The sequence below is a fragment of the Molothrus ater genome, chromosome 8 (assembly GCF_012460135.2).
Source record: "Molothrus ater isolate BHLD 08-10-18 breed brown headed cowbird chromosome 8, BPBGC_Mater_1.1, whole genome shotgun sequence".
In the NCBI taxonomy this organism is placed as follows: domain Eukaryota; kingdom Metazoa; phylum Chordata; class Aves; order Passeriformes; family Icteridae; genus Molothrus; species Molothrus ater.
Window position 1 is genome coordinate 22,334,748 of NC_050485.2, and position 15,011 is coordinate 22,349,758.

The window sequence follows — 15,011 nt, forward strand, 5'->3', positions numbered from 1 at the left end:
CACTGGTTCTTTTCTCAATAACACTGTGTTTCAAAGTTCTGGTCTTCCATTTTCTCCAGGATCAAATTGAAGAGGCATCTCTGCAAAGTGAATTCCAGCTGTTAATCAGTGAAAATCCCAGGAGGCCAGTTGCCAGAAACATGCCGCAGGGACAAGATGTATTTTGAGAGATGGAAGAATAGCAGAGGTGTATGAGAGTAGCTGATGCAGAAAGGTGTTTTTTGGCCTGGATAGCAATGGAATTTCTCATAGCAGATGAGAAGGAGCTTCACCATGTGCAAAGCCTAGCCCTGGTGGGTGTGTTGGGCAGTAAGAACCTGGCTACACAGAGCCAGGATTGAATCCAAGCTCTTCATGCTTCTCTGCCCCAGGCTGCCTGTGGGTTCAGGAAGATATCTCTGCAGATGGCTGGGGAGGGATTCTGCATAGTTAAAACAAATTAAACAGCTGAACTTCATCTAATCGCTGAGGAGTTGTCCATTCACCTTTTGGGAAATGAGGAAGATTTGAATTCTTTTCCTTCCTTGATGTCTGTTGATTCTCACTGCAGTGGCAGCTGGTTGCTGGTTTTGCTTTCACTGGTGAATCCCAGCTGTGATTGCAGGTGCTGCTCCACTAGCTCAGATCCAAGGGGGGACTTGTGAGCAGGCAGCCCATGTTGAAGTGCTTCACAGCAGTGGGTACAAATGAGTGCTAAATCTGTTCCCTGGTAAATGTTGGAACCATGTGAGTGCACTGAACCCCTCTGAGCTGCCAAACCTTCTGTCAAGCCAGAAGTTAAGTTGTTGTAAGTCTGTGTTCCATTTTCTTTCAATAACTTGCAATGTGTCCTGTAGGGGTATAAATATGACTCCAGCCAGGCATGAAGCTTGCAGTTGAAAGCCAGAGTGCTGGAGAGGCTGGATAATGGACAGTATGATTGTGACTCTGGTCACACTGAAATGGGAGAGTCTGAGCATTGTCTCCACTTGTGTGTTTGGCCTTTTCCAGAGGGAAGGGGTTATGGAAAGCCTGGTAGAGGCACTGCTGAATTTGTTTTCTGGATGTGTCAGGGTTGGTGAGAAGACAGAAGTCCCCCAGTGCCAGGTGTGTATGGATGCTGTAGGAGCAGCTGCAAGGGTGACTGGCCCTGTGTGCTGACTGGCACCTGGTGTGTGATGAGGTGTGGCTGGGAGTGTTGCAGTGAGGGTAGCACAGCCAGGAGGGTGAGTGAGATCATTCTGTCCTGCTGCTCTGCTCTCTGAGACCCCACCTGGGGTGCAGTGTCCACTCTAGTCTCCTCAGCACAGGAAGGACATGGACATGTTGGATGGAGCCAGTGCAGGGCTGGATCCTATCTGCCATGAAAGAGTTCAGAGGGATGAACCCTCCCAGGAAAACATGCTGAGACGACTGGAGAAGAGAAGGCTGTGGGTAGACTATTGCAGCCTTTCAGTACTTAAAGGGGACTTATAAGAAAGCTGAGGAAAAACTTTCTAGCAGAGCTTATTGCAACAGGATGAGGGATAATGGTTTTAACTAGGAGAGTTGATGCAGATTATATATGAGAAATAAGTTTTAAACAATGAGGGTGGTGAGGCATTGGAACTGGGTGGATGACCCATCCCTGGAGACATTCAAGGTCAGGTTGGATGGAGCTCTGAGCAACCTGATCTCGTTGAAGATATGTCTGCTCATTTCAGGGAAGTTGTGCTAGATGAGCTTTACAGGTCCCTCTGCAACTGAAACAATTCTTTGAGTCTATGAATTGCAGATTCTGTTTGGGTTGGAGATATTTTTGGGTTGTGGGTTTGTTTGTTTGTTTGTTTTTTCCCTGCTCCCTCTCTCCACACCTTCCACACTCTTTATCTGTTTATTTAAAGAAGTAAGGATGCTTCTAGGTAGGTTTTTATCCACCTGCTCTGACTGGCACCACTGAATATCGTGTATTCCTAGACTGGGGCACAAGCTCTTGGCTGTGATGAGGTCTGGAGAAAGCAGCTGAAAGTCCTTCTGCAGGTGGAGGAATAAGGAGGAGGGAACGCATTAGAGTACAACAGAGAGGACTGGAGTGAATTTTCATGCTGATGAATATGAGAGTGGAAGCCCTGCCTGCTGCTGCAGTGTAATCTGGCTGAGCAAGTGTTCTCCAGGCACAGTCAGAACTCATCTGTGCTGAGCACTGACATGGCCTATTCCCATGATGAATATTTACCTCAGCAATGGAGCTCATGACTAATATCCCAACTGGAGCAGTTGCAAACTCTGTTCCAGGGAGTCTTTTCTGTCCTGCCATTTATCTTTGCAGCAGCACCTGACAAGCAGAAGGAAGGCCAAGGAAATGCTCCAGCTGCAGTTTGGTGGAGTTTTTTTCCCCCAGTTGTTATTTTACTTTCAATTTCAGATTTCTCACATCTGCTTCTAGATCCACCTAGAAGGGAAAGGGAATGGTGCAGATTGGTGCAGCTAGTGAGAGAAATGAGGCAGAAGAGCAGGAGTGACCAGTATTTGCTGCTGTGTTTGGGACACTGACATAAGTTATCTCTAATGATCTAAACTGGGGTGAGGACTGAAGTCATTATGGTAAGAATTCAAAATGTAGTGGTTGTAGTGATGGATGACTACAAGTCAGCCAGCTATAACGTTTTAAATGGAGTGAAAATCCAAAGCAATAAACTATCAGCTTCATCATATCAGGCAACAAAGTTTCAGAAAATGTCAGGCCATGCTGAGGGGCTGCAGTTCCCTGAGCAGGATGGGGCAGTGATGGCCAGCTTTGCTGTGGCTCTGCTGGAACACAGAGAATTTGCAGCCTGTTCCCAACAATTCCCCCTGCCAGAGCAGCAAGCTCAGGCCAGTATCTGCTGGAACAAATGCACCCAGGTGTAGGACAGTGCCTGTGCTTGCAGTTTCCAGTGAGCTTTTGTCAGGATCTGCACTGGCCTCAGCAGGGGCATGCCATCAGCACAGCAAACACTACTTTGTGGTGAGGGAAGAGTTTCTTGCAGTACTGACTCCATGTTCACCTACTCTGGCAGGGAATTTCTGCTGCATCTCTAAGCTGTTCCTGAGACCTCTGAAAATTTCCCTCCTTTGTTTCAGAGCCATCATAAATCACTTCAACCCGAAGATAGAGTCTTATGCTGCAGTGAATCACATATCACAGCTCTCCGAGGACCAGGTAAGCCAGGCATGCCATGGCCTTTTCTCATGTTGACCTCTGGAATGTGGGTGTTCAGAGTACCTTGTGTTCCCTGGGACTGATGATGTGGCAGCAGTAGGAGATGCAAGAGGGAGTCTCATGTTCCTTGTTCAGATGAGGGTGAGAGAAAGAAAAGCAAGAATTGCTTTAGCTAATTTTACCACCACATAGAGAGATTTTGGTCCCACAGATGTAGAAGGATGGGTACAAACAAGAAAAATATTCAGCATTGTCAGCAAGTGTATTTGGACACTGTGAGGATGCTGGCATTTAGAATGGGACAGGATGTCTTTGGCAGCAAACTTAGTTATCAGAGAACTGTTGAGCATAGTTTGATGGTTTTCTTTTGGTGATATTGGGGACCTGGAGCTCTGACAGCAACTGGTAAAAATTTTCTAGGATAATTGAATTCAGTTGGGTTAGATTTTAAAAAGCAGAGGTTTCTAATAAAGAGGGTGATTGTGTTAGGTTTTCCTTCCTTAATTTGCCCTGGTTTGCTATCTTCGTGTTCTGCTTGTATTGCATAAATTTGTAAACGTGGCTTTTTGAAAATAGGCTACTGTGAGTGGTCTCAGGAATGGAAGAGATGGCCTATTTCCCAAAATAAAATATCAGAATTATACATTAATCACTCTTAGAGAGATAAATGACTCTGCAGGAGCATGTGGTGGACAAAATGCAGAGCTGCCAATGAGAGCTTGGGGAATCATCCCAGATACAGCTGTATCAACAACTCTGGACCTTCTGGAGAAGAAATTGCTTATGCAGTCCAGGATAGACTTCATTTAAGTCACCTTGGGTTGTCCCTTCCACTGGATGGGATCCAATACTTGTGCATGCTAGAAGGTCCTGACTGTATCCTGCTCTGCAATTCATTTTCCTTTCTGTCCATGATATTTTTACTATTTCTTTATTATACCTTTCCATGTTTCCCACTAACCTTTTCATTTAGTAACCTACTTGATCTGTAATATGTAACACCCCAAAGACTTAGGATGAATGCTGTACTGATGCAGTGGGGGGAAAAAAAGGTGGCCCCTACTGGTTTCTATTCTCTTCTTGGTATAGTTGGATAGAAGAACATTGGTTTTAATTCAGTTTTCCTTACTGTTCTGCCTTTGAGAGTCACTGTATCCATAGCTATGCTTTGTGATGGTTTGTGTTATCAATCCTCATTCATTGATGATACACTGATTACATCAACCCAGGCCTCTAAAAAAGAAAAGCCTTTGATAGCCCAATTTAAAACTGGAGGCTTGGATAGAGGGGAATTTTGCATAGTCTTTGAGTTAGTCTGAGAAAGGAAATGAGCTTTTCACTGTCAGCTCTGTGTAGTATTCATCCCCCAGCAGTTCAGGGAGGTCAGGTTAAATCCTTTCTTCCTTGTGTGTTATTCTTTAAATAAAATCCCTAGCAGCAGGCAGATAATGAAATCAGTGCTGATGCATGAAGCATTTTGAGGAAGATGATTAGGAAGTTGAAAGGCAGACAGATTTCTCTTTTTTCTTTTCTCCCTTCATGCTTTCTCTCAACATAGGGAGAATATAAAACAAAATAAAGCAATAATAGCCCCCGATGAACTGCAGAGAAATAAGGGAGATGTCACTGTGGTGAGGGAGTGTGTGGTCCCAGGGTGCTTATTCACCTGCAATTTACTGCACAAGGAGGAGAGGGATGGAGACTTCTTGCCTCCACTTGCAGCTGTGCCAGTGAGCTCAGGTCTGTGTGTTTGGGCTGTGGTTTCCCCTCTGTAGCTGTAAGTACATGAGCCATACTGGTAGTTGGCCCAGATCAAGCCCAGGCTCTGGCTTTTGTGGGCTAACAGAATTTGCTGTTTTCATTGTGTGAGCTGTTCAGCATGTGTGTGGGAAGGGGAGGGATCAAGCTTGCCTTCTGGCTGCTGCAGTCTCTTTCCTTTTTTGTTTTTCCTTCCAGCTGTACCTTTGTTTTAAATTGTGTGTTCACTTAATTACCCATTTCTCTGTTCTCCTTAAATATTTTCTACACAGAATCCACCATCCTTTATAGCCCTGTCTTTTGAAGTGTACCACATTGAAATATTTAATGCTGACATTTAGATTGTGTCCACACACAGATGCTACTTTTGGGACTGGTCATTTTCTCCTTTGAGTTATTCCAGTAGTTTCAGAAGACTTATATTTCTTTACTGGAAACATTTGTTTTTAGAATTTTAAGGGTAAAACTTTTAATTAAGATTTCCTTCTCAGACACCAGTCTTTCTTTAGATTCTTGTATGGCTGCTTACACTCCTCTGTGGTAATCTCCTGCTGATTAGGCAGGTATGTCTGAAGGGGAATTTCCAGCTGCTCTGCTTTGTTTCAAATTCACCTGAAGCTAAGGTCTGACACCCTGTTCATGTGTTAGATTATTTATTTATTTCTTTTTATATTTTAATATCCTTAAATGTAGCTAAGTAATCAGCTGAAAGAGATTTTGCTCTATCTTCTTCTTTTCCTAATCCTATTGAAGCCTTTATTGCCTTGTTAATTACTAATGTCCATTTTTTAGTATTCTAAGTCTGTCATTTCAGGGCTTTCTCCTTTTTTATTTACAAGCATTAATTTTAACAATATTACATGCTGAGGGGATTTGTAGGGCCTTGAAAATGATGGATGTGGGATTGTTTTAAGGGTAGGCTGTTAATGCCACTGTATGTTCTCAGCCCTAGAGATTTCCAGGAGCCATAGTGTGAATATACAGGTTTCTGGTCTAGGCAAGTATATTTGTAAGACTTCATGGAACTGCTTTGCTGACTGTTGTGGGGTTTATCAAATGTTCTGATCAGAAATATTGGGAAAAGACCTTTTCCATCCCATATTCTCTCCAGCAATGAGTGGAGATTCCCAGGGACAAGCAAACAATGATCCACTTCAGTCTGTAAACACTATGGGATCCTCAGTGCCCTCTGCAAAGCATTTCCTTGCCAAGGCAAACTCAGAATCCTTCCCAGTCATTAGCTGTTTTGACCTTGCTGTAGTTCCTCACCATGAAGCAGGGAATGTCTTAGCTAGTTATTGGCATCTTTCCTTACTTGCTAATTTGTTAAACCTGACTTCAATGTTAATTTGTTGTTCTGTGGTATTCTCTCTCTCAACACATTTGGTTCCTCCCTGAACATCCTTTAAGGGGCTGAAATATGCTGCACAGTCAAAAAGATGGGGTTGGCCATTAACTGCCAATGTAATTTTAGCTCTTCCATGCAAGTGATTATTCCCATGTCTTCAAAGAGGTTTTGGTACATTTTTGAGTCAAAGGGCAAAATAGCCTTTTATGAAATTAATTCATAGGCTTATCTGTACTTTCCAGATGATTGCACTGCCTTGTACTTAATATGTTGGAGGCAGTAGACTTTCTCAGTGCCATATCTGATCTGAGAAGCTCCCAAAATATTTTCTAGCATAAGCAGTTGTAGAGAACAGGGTCAAGGCAGTGAGGAAACAGCAACACAAGAGTTGCTCCAGAAGAGCAAATGCAGACAACAGAAGGATGGAAACACAGCATGAATGGTCTAGGTGGGGTCTCACATTTGCACTTTTCTGGATGTGAAAGAGCAGCTGTTTGTAAGAAGGCAGCTTTCTGCCTGATAGCAATGTAGCACAGCTTTCCAGAAAGGCTGAAGTGAGAGGAACCCATTAGTTTGGGTTGAATCTTCTCTGAGTAGGAATGGGTTGTGGTGCCTTGCATGCCAATCAAGTCTTGTGCCAGTTACAAAATTGCTCACTGAGGTCTTGTTTTCTCTTTGGCATTTTTTCACCCCATGATTTCCTCTCTGAGGGTCTTAAAATTGAGATGTCAGACACACAGGACTGATAAAGCTTGTTAGTCAGGAACATCTCTGTGCTTTTTTTAGTAGAAGCCCCTCTTTCTTCCCAGCCACAGTGGGGACATTATGTCATCTCCAAAATGGAGGTAAAGTTCAGTGTGAGAGACTGCTGTGAACACCTGTTTTATGTCTGGTAATTGCAGATGGAAAATGCTGGGAGCCAGAAAAGATTGTGATGGAAAAACAGGACAACTCTATCACTTTTGAAATTGTGACAAATGAGTGTAATACTTGGCTTGTTTAACACTGTAGTACCTTTGTAACTCAGATAGACTCTTAGAATTGTTTCAGGTTGGAAAAGACCTTTAAGATCATGTAGTCCAACCACCAACCCAGCACTACCAGTAGCTGCAATCCAGTTGTTCAGACCACTGAGGTCATACCTCAATTACTGAATGCTCCTTCTTGCCACCCCAATCCAAATGGCCTCTCTTACCTGGTGAGGTTCTGAAGAACTAACCTGCAGTGCTGCTCAAGGAGGTTCCACAAGGAACTTGCATAGAAAGACACAAAAGGGTGTAGTTGGTTTTAGGTGCCCTAAAGTGTTTTAATTCTGAGCCATTGATGTCAGGATTTATTCAGTTTGTTCTGGTTTCTGTAACTAGTACCAAAACCACTGGCAGAAACCAAATGCTTTGTCTTTTTTTAGCACTGCTGGCAGTGGTGTTAAAAGCCTCTTGTCAATGTCTGTGTTTGATATTTTTGAAATGCAGAGTACTGTCAGTGCTAGGTGCTACCACAGTAAATCCCCCTAATCTCTTACATTAATATAAAGTGTTGTGAGGGCTTGAGAAATACTTTATAATGGTCTTGGCTTAATGGTGCTTCACTTCTGAAATGCACTGAGCTTTGGGGCAGAAGATCTCAAGCCTGCTGGTGTTGTGTTGCACACAGTAATGGGAACGTGAAACTCCAGCTAAGGAGGGATCACCAAGGCAAGACCTTAATTTAAAGTCATCATATCTTTGCAAATGAGGCAGGGATGTTGGCTTTCATGGTCTCATTACAGACACCTACTCATGACTAATGGTTTGAAACAGATTTTATTGTTTAAATAGAAAGAGCAGAGCTGCACCAGGTGAAATTGGAAAGAATCTATATAAAAAGTCTTTTGGAATTGGCAAATTGCTGGTTTGCTTAGCTGATGGGTGTTTTCTCTGGTTTAGCTATTGTCCTCTTTTTTTGTAGTTGTTGTTGCTTTTATTGTTTTTTGTTTTATCAGAAAAATGTCCCTACTATTTACTAACACCTCAGACTGCTTTATGCAATGTGCCAGACTGAATGGGTCTGAACAGGCTCCAAGGTCTGATCAGCTTTGCAGCAAGGAGATTTGGAGCTGGAGGTGAGCTTTGGAGCAGTGACTTTGTGCCGTGTAGTGCCTTTTATTAACATGCAGAATGCAGTAAACTGTGCGTCACTGGAGGAGGGGGGACAAGTGTGCTAGGCCATTAGAGAGACAAAAGAAGGACTTTGATTTTTAAAAACAGCTGCTACTGGAGAGATGCAACCCTATTCCAGTAAGAAATGGGAGAAACCCTTCCATTCCCTTCCTTCAGGCTCAACACACAGGTGCCCCAGCATCCTGCCTCTTACTATTGGTGGGACTTTTAGCTGCTCTGGCCTCAGAGGCAGCGTGACCCCAAAAAACCTGGGCTGCTCTTGGAGCAAAGGAGTCTTTCCACCCTTTGTGCACTGCAGATGCTGAGCATGCTTCCACCACTTTTGTGAGCTGCCCTCTTGGGCAGATAAGGTTCTGTCTTGAGATACAAACTAGTAACAAAATAAATCCATTAAACTTCAAAGCAAGGCTTGCCTTCAGTTCTTAGGGCTGTTTTCACATCCTGGCCTGGCTTTGCCACTACAGCAGGGACTGATACGGGCCCCAAGACTGCAGTGGTACAGGTGACCACTGAGTGCTGGGGACTTGGCTTGGAAGAGCTGCCTTGGGGAGGTGCTCCTCTCTGCTGGCTGCCACTGAATGCCGTGTCATCAATTTAAAGTCATCCAGGTGGAGCTGGATAGGTTTCTGTGCTGGGGCTGCAGAAGCTGCACTCAGTGGTGTGAGTTCTGAGCCCAGCCTGATTCACAGCTGGGAGTGTGCTGAGCATGAACCATAGGTTCAGCTTTGTAATGAGCTCCCAGTCTGCATTGTGGAGACAGGCTGATGTTGCTCTAGTCCCAGTGCTTGTTCTCTTTACCAGTGAGTTTGTTTCACAAAACACTTCTCAGATTTGCTTTATATGTGCTTCTTTTGCACATACCTGCTTTTTATTGCTTCTAAACCTAGAAAAGGGGCTGTGGGTTGCTAGAGAAAGGGGCTGCAGGGTGAGGTCTGAACTTCCTGCTGTCACTGTGCTGCTTTGAGCAAACCTTGAGCCCTGTGTCCTCCTGAGTGAGGGAAGCCAGCAGGGAGCCCTTGGGGAGCCAGGCAGCATTTGAAGTGCTGTGGGATCTGCCAGGGAAGGCTGCTGAGGAAGTGCAGAGCAGTTTTACAGATTCCTGTCACTGTTAAGTGCCTGTATAGGGCAGGGAAAGCTCCACAGAGGATTGCAACAGAATGATCAAAACAGTCTGCATTTATAAAGATTAAATTACAACTCTGCACATCTGTGATTAAAGCAGAAGCTGTCAACGTCTGGCTTGTGTGAATGCACAATTCAATTTGCATTTTGTAAAACTTCAGATTGAGAAGGTTCTTTAATCCCTTGTGAAACAGGAACAATCGGTGTTGGCTTTTGCCATAATGCCTATAGATACTGTGCAAACTTCTTTGGCTGTCCTCTGTAAAGCTGGATTTATAGCACTATGACTTGTTACTCTAGTCCTGAGCTCCACCCTAAGCTTCCTTACACTCAGTTGTCCCTGTGCTTGGGAGTCCTGAAAGCAGACAGAGCACAGCCTGCTGTGCCAGCTGCAGACAGCAGTGTGGCTGTGAGCCACCACGCCTGGAGTCACATTTTCCTCTCACAAAAGGGGACTGACTGCAGTGACTGCCAGTCCTGCTCATTCTGGAGCTTCTTTAGGGTAAAACTCCTGCCTTTAGAGACTGCTGCTCTTCCTTCTCTCTGGTAGGATCCTGCTGTTACAGATGATGTTTTTCTGCCTTCCTTTTCTGGATTCTCTAGCTGGAGCTGCAGCTGTTTCCCAAAAGTGACAAATTGGGTCAAGGCTCTGATTTCAGAGTGGGAAGCAAATGGAGCTTTGTGGTCTCCACCCCTTCCAGAGCAGGAAAGTAAATGCTGCTGAGCCAAAAGGTGCCACATCTGAACAGAGCTCCACTCAGCTGTAAGATTGGGTTTTTTTGGCTGTCTGACACTTGACATTTGGATGTTAAGGCAGTACAGAGAAATTTATTGTCCACAGTAGGGACCTCAAAGACAAACCTTCTAACAGTGGAGAGGATGGCACCCCTGATGTGTGTCACTCTTCCTGTCTTCATGGGAGATCTGGGACAGGCACTGGGATTGCTCAGGGAACCACGATGTGCCACTCAAAAGGCAGCAAGCTGGGAGAATGGATGTCTGGAGAGATGGGAGCTGGGGAAGGTGGTTCATCAGCCAAGTGCCAGAGGCTATAAATCAATCCACTGCCTTAGTCAGAGGGCCCCAGGATTCCCCCATGGCTCAGTTAAGGCACAGATAAGCTCCTGGGGAGCTAAGCATTGCTGGCAGCACATGCTGTTTGAGCAGCAGCATCTGCCTCATAGCTGGCAGGGGTGTAGGCCTGCAGAAGGATAAATTCATAGCCCTGTGTTTGCTGTCACCTGAGCACCTGCTTGGAGGAGTTCCTCTTTCACATTTTCTGATCTGTAGATTTATGTTCTCCACCAATAAATGCTTCACAGCAGGAATTTCTAAGAGGAAAAATGCATTCTGGTCTCCCGGACAAGAAACTGGTAAATTGTTGTGGAGCATTGTCTGACAGTACATAGTGTTTTAGAATAAGCTGATGTGACCCAGCAAGCATCACTGGTATCAGTGTTAACTGGTGTGTCACAGGTGTGTCACAGTTAGTTTAAACTAGCAAGCTTTTCTCTTCCATGAAAGTGGGTCTTAGTTAGGATGACCTCTGGCAGCAAGTTGGATAAGTATGGAAAATCTACTGTTACAATCTCAACAATTGGAGAGGGCAGTAATGTGCAGACTGTCACCTAATAACATTGTTTCCAGTGACTCCTGCCATATGCCTTAGTCTCATAGCTGGAAACTTTGCCACTAAGTGTCACTGTGTGCAGAATCCCACTAATGAACTGTCCTGCTGAAGGCTTATTTGTGCACAAACCCTATCGAGGTTTCCCAAGTGTATTTTCCTCGGCAGCTGTAATTTGGCAGACTGCATTTGTTTTTGAGTTGGATGTAAAAACACACAGAAAATGCTGTTGAAATCATACTCTGTGGCTTCCTGACTACTCTGAAAATGCTGGGTTTGGGTCCTATGTGAAAGCTGTAGAAGTTCTTATGAGTGCTTCTGCTATTTGTGATGGCATGAACGAGCTTCTGTCTCTGAGACAGTGGCAGCTGCTAGCAGGGACAGACAAAGCATCATTATAGCAATGAGATGTAGTGTCAGGGAGCTGACATGAGGTGGCTGGCTAACTCTTCTTGGGGTGCTTTGGCTTTAGGAAGGTCTGCAATGCCTTTTTTCAGACTGAGCTGCACTGGAGCCCCATGAGCATGTTTAACACAATGGAAAGCTGGAAGTAACAGTATTGTGGGAATACTGTGAGAATCTGAGCACTGCTATCAACTCCCCTCTGGTTCTATTTCTTCAGCATATTGTAAAACAAACTACTGCTCTTCCTGTGAGTAAGGCACCACTCTTTTCCCTTAGGTAGTGCATTGTACTTTGCAGCATTCTCCTAGTTCAGAGGCAAATAATGCTCCAAACCCAGGATGAATCAATCCGTATGTGAATCTGAAAGTCCCACAGAACCCTGAGATAGCTCTCATTCTGCCAGCAGTTCTCTTTCCAAGTGTTTAAAGGGAGAGTGTGCTTAGCTGGCTGATTAATGACTGAGTCTCCTTTTCCACTTCTCTTCTGCACTAGAAATACATATACCCCTCCCCATACCTAGGTACCAGCCTCTGCTCAGCTCTGTTATGGTGGTGGTTTGCTGGAGTCAGGCATCTGTCCAGCTTGGAGGAAACACTAGCTACCTCTGTCACCACAAAGTTTATCTGTCATTTTATAAACAGCTTACAGCACAGAACATGGTTCTAGATGGAGCTTTATGTGACTGTATCTGCAGGTGCATTTCTCCCTTTCATTTCTTTAGAAAGGTAGCTGTGAACTGCAGTGTAGAGTCCTTAAGGCTGTTTTGTTTGCAGTAAGTGCTATTTTTGTTGAACATTTTGAAACGATAGAACAAGAATAATCTTTCCACTGATGAAAACAAAAATGTGGATTTGTGAGGAGCTGAGGTAGGCATGCTGGAACTCAGACTTTGATTGTCTGCTTATATTTTTTGCATCCAGGCTGCTTTGCTGGGAATTTTCTACCCTGTCATTTATGCTCCTGAAAACTAGTGACTAGTGACTTGATGGAAGCATCTCACTACAGAGCATTAGTTCTCACCTCAGCTGTAAAGATGTGCTTTTCTATTTTAAGGGATGGACCTATTTAATTACAGTACCACCTACAAGTCACTTTATAGGCATAGAAAGAAAACTTAGGTCTGTTGCTGGGCTAAACTCCCCTTCTCAGAAGAATAAAAAGAAATCTGCTGTAATACTTCATCTCAGCCTCTTTGCAGATACCTGAGCGTGACACACTTTTTGCAGGGTAGAATATTAACATGATCTAAACCTTAATTTATCTGGTTGGTGACAGATTTCCACATCATGCAGATTTTGCTGAGCTTTCCACCCTCAGTAGTGCCCAGAGGGATAATATTCCTGGACTGCTTGAGTCCTAAAGTGCTTCTGTTGCTATTTAGTGTGTTGATGCATCAGAACTAGGAATAAGTGGTACTGGGGCTGGGCAGTTCATGTCATACCAAATGTTTTAGCATAGAGAAATTAGTCACTGACACTCCTGTCCTAATTGCTCAGGAAGTTGGTTGTTAACATGTGGTCTTGTTAGCTTTAGGCATAGCCTGGTCCCTCATTGTCACCCAGAAACCCTTCAGCTGAGCATTTGAAGATGCAGGTAACTGTTCTGTTCTGTTGTGAGATGAGGATTGAAGCTGCCATGTTTTTCATACATGAGGTCACAACTCAGCATGACTTCAGCTTAGGTATGTCATGGAGACCTTTTTCTGTGACGAGTTTGGAAAAGGTCAGGTTAAGATGCTCGAAGGAAAATTGGCCAGTTGGCTTGACCCTGATCTTTATTTTAGGAAAGAATGATGCAAAAATCTGTGAAGTTAAATCTGGGGAATAAGTGGTTTTTATTTTTATGGAATAATCTGTAGAAACCGGGTGAATGGAGGGTGAAAATCACCTGCCTACACTCTCCCCAAGCCCCTTACTTTCCAGTTCTTAACAGCATTGTTATTGAAAAGGTAAATCCAGACTCTGGGCTGTCAGCCCTCTGCAGTCACCTCACACAGTTGTACCTGGGTGTTTACAGACTGCTGCACATTCTTCTGCCCTGCCACTTGTGACTGAGTCAGGAACAGATGCTGGAGGAATAGCCACAAAACGTTTAAGACAGCTGCCTCTGTCCCTTTTCTTGGAAAGGGCGATGGGGTCGTTCTGACGCTCAGTGTCCCTCCCTGGCAGAGGCTCTGATGAGCCTGCTGGGATAAGAGCAAGTGGCATTTAGATCTCAGGCTTCTTGTGTTCTCTGTAGCTCCTACTGTATGTTCCCTTCTCTCTGGGTACTGAACTGTTGTTCTGGCACAGTGTTTGACTGGAGTTTTTTCCCTTGTTTTTTCTGTGGGAGGCTGAGTGCTGTCACACTGCTGACAGTGCAGGCAATTTGAGGATTCCTTTTCATGTGCCTTTCTGGCATTTTATGATTCGGTCTCTTTCAACATGTGATAACAGAATATAAAGTAGGTCACTTTATTTCATTTTTCCTTTTCTTGGTTCTGCAGTTCTTGTGATGTTGGAATTCTTTCTGGTATCAGTTTTGGAGACTTGTGACTGGGAGAGTTCAGTTGGTTCCTCAAGCCTTGGTAGTCATCTTAGGATTGGGCCTTAACAGGACACTAGGGATATTATTTTTGGGGCCTTTGTGTGCCTTGGGTAGCCTGTTAATTAGTGCCTTTCACATATTTTAGAGAAGAAGAAATGATGGGACCTTTCCTAATGCACAGCCATCACTTGCTGCTATGCTGCATCCTGTGGCTGCTGCCAGCCCTGCCCTGCTGTCCTCTCTGAGTTGATTGTAGATGGCAGTTGTTGTCTAGAAGCAGTAAACAAAGTGAACAGCTCTACTTATTGCAGTTTGTGAAAATACACCAAATAAAAGCTCTAGGCACAGTCACAAGCTGGGCCTTAAAAAGGCATATGGAAGAAATTCAGTCTTTGCTGAGTCAGGCCAGTTCAGGTTCCAAGAAACCCCAGACCTTTAAAGTACCTGAATTTTTCAACCTGTAGACTTGCTTCAGTGTTTTATTTATAAAGTATAAGATTTAGAAGTGTTGGGGTTAAATTATAGCACTATTTCACTGAAACTCCCTTTAGCAAATGATGCTTAAAACTGTAAGATCAGAGTCTCTACAGGGTAATTAAAAATGTGACCCCCTTTAGCTTCTGCCACTGTCTTTCTTAGCAAGATAAGCGTGGTACCAAATTATTCTGAGTTAGCTGAGGGTGAGAATGGATCCCTCTGCTTTGTCCTTAAAGGTGTGTTACTATGTGATGAAATGCAGGCAAACATTTTGTAGAGCTTCTTTGAATTGTGAGACTGAGTTGAAGACACAGAGAGACCTGGTCCAAAGCTTCCACCCAGGCCTTCTAGTGGTGCTGAATTCCTGAGGGGACTGCTCAGCTGTTGTGTCTGGTTATTCAGGAAAAGCCAAGTAGAACTTGAACCTGT

The 15,011-nt window shown here is 44.1% G+C and overlaps 1 protein-coding gene across 1 annotated transcript in view; it reads left to right on the forward strand.

Annotated features, from left to right (window-relative positions):
- Positions 1-15,011, forward strand: part of ARMH3 (armadillo like helical domain containing 3) — a 123,485-nt gene that overhangs the window by 86,488 nt on the left and 21,986 nt on the right. The window contains exon 24 of the mRNA XM_036385444.2: positions 3,082-3,160. Within this exon, the coding sequence (XP_036241337.1) occupies positions 3,082-3,160 (79 nt within the window). The remainder of the gene's footprint in view (positions 1-3,081; positions 3,161-15,011) is intronic.